Here is a 6488-nt window from a genome sequence, read left to right as displayed (position 1 = left end):
CTGATTGTAAAATCAACTGATCTGATCATAATAAGAAATTTAAGTGATTTGTCATTTATGAAAGGGAAAAAAAAGATTTTCAAAAAGAGCTCAGACAGTATTTTAACTAATAGCTAAAGAGTGAGCATTCTGACAGTGAAACAGTGTTTTAACTAATAGTTAGAGAGTGAGCATTCTGACAGTTAAACAGTGTTTTAACTAATAGTTAGAGAGTGAGCATTCTGACAGTTAAACAGTGTTTTTAACTAATAGTTAGAGAGTGAGCATTCTGAAAGTCAAACAGTGTTTTAACTTATAGTTAGAGAGTGAGCATTCTGACAGTCAAACAGTGTTTTAACTAACAGTAAGAGAGTGAGCATTCTGACAGTCAAAGCTCACACTCTAACTATTAGTTAAAACATTCATTCTGACAGTCAAATCTAACTGTTAGTTAAAACACTGTTTGACTGTCAGAATGCTCACTCTCTAACTATTAGTTAAAACATTGTACACTCACCTGTATTGAACCAACAAAATGTCCAGTGTTAGAGTCCCACACGATCATGGTGTTCATACACGACTGATGTCCAGCTTTCCAAGTCAGGTAGCCTACAGTGTGTTTGTCTAGCTGCTTTGCCACAACTGTCAATAAAGTTAATGTACAGGGGTATGTTTGCATGTATACATGTGATCATTTTATATACATATATGTAAAACAATTACTTCTATCTCCTGAACATAAATCACCAATAAAACAAAAACTGTTATTTTGATGAGTATACAACACACATGAAGTTCAATTATAAAGTAGAACTTCCTCAGTCTTTGTTCTGAAAATATAAACCATTCACATGACATGACCAGATCAATACAACTATGAAGTAACATCTAAATCACATGACCTTCTAGTGACAAGCACCTTTCGTAGATTATCACCACTCGAACATAACTGCCGAGAGAAATTATTAAATATAACATATATAGATGATAAGTATGACATACGTGCTTGAATTCCAGGTTTGAATCCAAATGGGGTAGCATGGAAGATGCCTTGAATTGTTCCAAAACTGTAAGAAGGCATAATTAAAAATATATTATTTAACATTTAATTAAAATCCATGAGAAAAGATTCAATTCTCTGACAACCAAATTAAAATCATCAAAATTGGGTGTTCCATGGAATAACAAAGATTCTAACACTGGAAAACTTCATTATATTCAATAAATAGTATAAATATGGTTTCATCAGCATCATCAGATACATCAATTACAATCTAGGAATCATGAAATTAGTGGATAAATGCATTGGTGTTTGATTGACTGAATTTAACAATGGTTAGCTGGTTGTTCTTGGATTAAAATGACAGGCAAATAAATAATTTGATAAACCAAAAGTTAAAAAAACAGTCTGGAAAAGCAAAAATTACCTACATTATATTCTGTTGATCATGAATTAATACTGTAACTGTATGATACTAATCATGTATGTTTGGCCCATTGCATGAATCTAGTTGGTAGATGTGTTTGACTTCAATTAAAGATCAACTTTAGTTAGAAACAACAGTAGGTTAAAAAATGTTTATATTCTTATAATTATTAAGAAAATGTACAACAAGACTCTTCAACATATCTTACAAAATTCTAATATATGTTTGAGATATTTGTTTTATAAATTAAGATAGTCTGATTATGTTTTAAAGTCACCTTAGAATAAAACATATATCATAACAACAGAAGATTAGACAACATTGTTTCACAGTACTTTACATTACTGAAAACATCTAATATTTTTAATTGCATCACTAGCTTTTTTCATTACTTTTCTATTTAGATTGTAGTTGAAGTTTGATAAAATATAATTCCACACGGAAGATGTCAGTAGATAGAAATATTAGGTATAACTTGTCCTCTTTTAACAAAAGAATGATCACATGCTATAAAGACAGTTCTTTAACAGCATATAGAATTAGTGTGTTTAAAAAAACTACATCAACATATATCAAGGCAAGAAAACATCAAATTACAGAAACATTATCAAAGGGTTCATATAGGACAATGATAAGTATGTTGTATTAGCTTTATATAAGAATAGAGTAAATATAAACAACACTTCTTCATTAACTATACCTTACCATCAACACAAGATCTTAGAAACAAAATAACACCTACCAGGTTTTGGTGAGAGTTCTAAACACCTTGCCACTGAACAGTAAACCATTCCCTGCACCAACTTCACACTGAAAGATCGGATTACATATGATTCAAATATAAAGCTGACAAAATAAATAAACTTATCAAGAGTTCCCCTGTCATACAAACCATAAAATTTCTTCTTGTTTTTATTTCATCTTTTGACCAGTTCTTATAATAATACTAGCTAAGGGCAATAAGAATGGTTAATTAAGAACCAAGTTTGTGTCAAGACCTAATATACTTCCTTATTGTTCATCATATTCATTTAGTTAACCAACCATATTTAGTTCATCTAATCTAGTGTTTGAGCATTTTCCTCAGATTCTCATAAACCTTTCCTGATTACTTGTTTTCTACTTGTCTATTATAAAGTTTCAGTCTTCCTCAAAGCATTTAAGAAAAATCAGTTCAACAACATATACAACTGAAAATGTCTGGTAGCTCAAAGACAAATATATAAACGTTAGCTGAAGCTTTGAATTACTGGCAAAGTGTTAATATGTAGCTACTAAAGTCATGAAGTTATATTATCTAACAATAATTAAAACTGGTAAAAATATCATCCAGCACGTGTGTGGAAAACATGTTTTTTTATGTAAATGAAGAACAAAATAATGTAATACTATAATTATTGTATTAAAGTTTGTCTGAGTAATCTAATATGTAAAACAACATTACGTGGTAGTATTGAATTCCTACTAAACAAAACATTGAAGACATCTTGTGTAATCAACGCTGTCTCGACCGACTGCACATATTTAATGGATCTTTCTAATAAACATTAATCCTGCTGAAAGAAACTATTTTTAATGTATACTTCAAAACAGTGTCAGACAACAAAATTTTGGAATGTTCACAACATCAAAAATGGGAGTAAAATTAAATTCAACTATATAAACGTTTTTAAGCCAAAAATATGTATACTATTTAATAAGTTTTGTACAATTTGGTTAAATATATCTACCATGAGAAGGAAAAAAAAAAAGATGAGATATCAATAACATTCCTCTGGATTAAAGTAGCTCATGGACAACAAACATTAGCATCATAGGCACTTACAAGTTAATTAAAATGCACAACAGCAATCACAATACCTCAGTCCACGTTTTGGCAGATACAACATGTCTGACTGAGCAAGCCACTGTGCCATTTCCTGTTCCATTTTGAGTTGTAAGTGTTCCACTCAACGTTGCAGTATCACTGATGGTTAATGGTGCATCGATAGACTGGGAAATAGTCATAGATTTGATCTCCAAAGAAGGGTATCCCCTGGTTTTTTGTCAGAACATCAAACAAGACTGTCAGAATGCTCACTCTCTAACTACTAGTTAAAACACTGCTTGACTGTCAGAATGCTCACTCTGGCTTTCTCAGGATAATTGAAGTATTCAGTGCCGTACTTGTTCTTTTAAAGCTTGGATTCGAAAAGGTAAGGTGAAACTTTAGTGAGCTCCAAATTTCATATTTTTTGAACCAAAATAAAGCTTAGTTACTAAGTTTGATAAATTATAGTGGAATTCAATGGTATTGATACAGTAATTTATGATTTTTTGGTTATTTCACAATGTATCTATAAAACTAAAAAAAATTATTTCATTTCACATCCTCCATGTGTGAATTTTGATAAGGCTTAGCAACCTATGGCAAGTAGCAAACAAGTTCAAAGTTTGTAACTAGAAGAGATAATTATTTTCTATAATTCTTTATTTATTATTCTATGTTTTAAGAAATATAACTGAAATTTAAGAACATATTTTAAATAGTAATAATGTATATACATAATATATTAAAACTGAAACGTGATTGTATTTTACAAATTACTAGTCCACTAAAACACAGCCGAGACAGGTCACTTTGTAAAGGCCACCTTTATATTCTTAGATACAGTAACATCAGTGCACATGCACCTTGTAATTGCAACTTCAATAACGTTAGCCAGGCAGGCTGAAAGGTCAATATAATAAAAATAATAAATACATATTATGAAATTTAAGCTACTTAGACTAAACATTTGTGTTTTTGTGTTATAATATGCAGTCATTCTAGAACAAAAAAAAAACATAATTTATATTTATTTCTTAATTTTTTATTGAGGTTACAAAGTTGGGCAAACAGAACCAACCCATACAGGGATACAGTAGTGAAAATAACACATAAAATAGTTTTTTTCTAAAAAAAAATTGATAATTATATGTAGATTTTAACGATTTTGCATGTGAAATTTGGAAATGTTCTAATGCATAAAAGCATTTTTAATCTTAAAATCAAAATTACTTTGCACATTGGATAGTCAACATTCAGAAAGAAAAAATGTGACAAGAAACTTTTTAATCAAAAAACCTATTACTTAATTCAACAACCTGATATTTTGTGCATAAAAGCCTTGTAATTTTTACCAATAACTGGCAAAATTTTGTAAGGGTATACCATACATTATAAAAAAAAAATCATAGCTTAATTACTTTCATAGATGCTTTCTTGGTTACGGGCTAGGTAGAATCGACCCAGCCTGTAATGGAAGGGTTAACAGGGTCTGTTTGCAAAATAAAAATATTTTTATACAGATTGCAATTCACACATCTTTAATACTAAAACATGGGTTACTTACTTGACTTTTAGGGTTATCCCTGATGGTACTCCTATCATCACAGATGCCCCGAGGGTTACTTACTTGAGCTTAAGGGTTATCCCTATTGGTACTCCTATCATCACAGTTGCCCCGACGGTTACTTACTTGACTTTTAGGGTTATCCGTGATAGGTATTCCTATTATCACAGACGCACGAGAGTTACTTACTTGACTTTTAGGGTTATCCCTATTGGTACTCCTATCATCACAGTTGCCCCGAGGGTTACTTACTTGACTTTTAGGGTTATCCCTGATGGTACTCCTATCATCACAGTTGCCCCGAGGGTTACTTACTTGAGCTTAAGGGTTATCCCTGATGGTACTCCTATCATCACAGATGCCCGAGAGTTACTTACTTGACTTTTAGGGTTATACCTGATGGTACTCCTATCATCACAGATGCCCCGATAATGCTATGTTGTGATATTTTTTTCTCACAGCCATATTCCACTATCGCACCAAAAGTTCCAAGTCTGAGACAAGAAACATAAGATCAAGTCTAATATTCAGCAGATTTTCACAAACTAGAATTGAAATATTTCATTTTATCAAATTCCATTGTACGTGCCTTGAAACTTCTATGGATTACATAAAATTTTCAAGATTGGATATTTTGATTTCTTCCCAAAACAAAATGAGGGTCACAGTTAATATACCAAAACAATACCTGTCTCTACACTCCAGGCCGGTTTCACCTTAATTGCCTTTAACATACATTAATTATTCATTTCAACTTCCATTATAAAAACATTTAGTCTGAAAAGTGTGAATTGATGATATTTTATCATACAAGATAACATCAGCTTATGGTTTCATCTTTCTCTTCTCTATTTCATTATTTATACTTTTTTGAATTAGCCTGTTGTTGATTTCTCCATAATTGTTATCACAAAAATTAATATGTACAGCTTTTATCATAAGAACTTAACATTACATATTACAATACTACTTCTTATAACACAATTCTAGCAATAAACTTTAGTTGAATGAATACCAATGTCAGAAGTAACAACAATCTGTCAACATTTAGTAGAATTTAAGGAACTACTCACTTGACTGAACCTTTTACTTTTCCTGCATCTAGGATCTTGTGTGTGTAGCTGACCATTGCAAAAGTGTTAGGAATACCAAACTAGAGTAAAAAAAGTCAAACTGTTTTACCGTCTTGCTCAAATTACAATAAGTTTGAAATTAACAAAAACAACAGCTATAATTATATGCAACTAGGAACTTGCCAAAATTATTAAAATATCCAGTTTTTGTGTACACTCAGAATATCTCATCCAACAATGTCCAGAAGTACATTATATCAAGTACTATATCAAGAAAATGTTCAGAAAAACACCAACCAACCTGATCTTTATTTTTGTCTATCTATAGCTTACTAACACACTGAACTAGGGGGACATTCTGAGCTTTCAGTTGGTTATTCACATGACGTAGACAGAAGTAAGTGTACATAAGAATGTCTTTCCAAAAATGAAAAGAGGTGGACAGGGCCACTGTGTTTGTTCAGTACATGTAATGATGTCTCTACAAATAGAAACTATAAGATGTTCTTATTTCGTATTCTAGCTTGTCAATATCAGTAATTTGAGTTCCTAATTCGTAAGAAACTACAGACTTTGTATTTGGACATCATCAACATCTAATTTGAACCAATGCTGCATTCAATGTGCCACGTGAC

General features: G+C 31.2%; 1 protein-coding gene across 1 annotated transcript in view; it reads right to left on the bottom strand.

Annotated features, from left to right (window-relative positions):
- The window catches only part of LOC106469648 (dnaJ homolog subfamily C member 11-like), a 21943-nt gene that overhangs the window by 10734 nt on the left and 4721 nt on the right, over positions 1-6488 (bottom strand). Inside the window, exons 5-10 of the mRNA XM_022398225.1 lie at positions 5854-5933; positions 5158-5274; positions 3267-3441; positions 2149-2216; positions 982-1046; positions 491-621 (exon numbers count right to left, since the gene is read on the bottom strand). Of these exons, the coding sequence (XP_022253933.1) occupies positions 491-621; positions 982-1046; positions 2149-2216; positions 3267-3441; positions 5158-5274; positions 5854-5933 (636 nt within the window). The remainder of the gene's footprint in view (positions 1-490; positions 622-981; positions 1047-2148; positions 2217-3266; positions 3442-5157; positions 5275-5853; positions 5934-6488) is intronic.

Source organism: Limulus polyphemus, unplaced genomic scaffold (genome assembly GCF_000517525.1).
Source record: "Limulus polyphemus unplaced genomic scaffold, Limulus_polyphemus-2.1.2 Scaffold3591, whole genome shotgun sequence".
Classification (NCBI taxonomy): Eukaryota; Metazoa; Arthropoda; class Merostomata; order Xiphosura; family Limulidae; genus Limulus; species Limulus polyphemus.
This window is presented reverse-complemented; position numbering and strand designations above follow the sequence as displayed.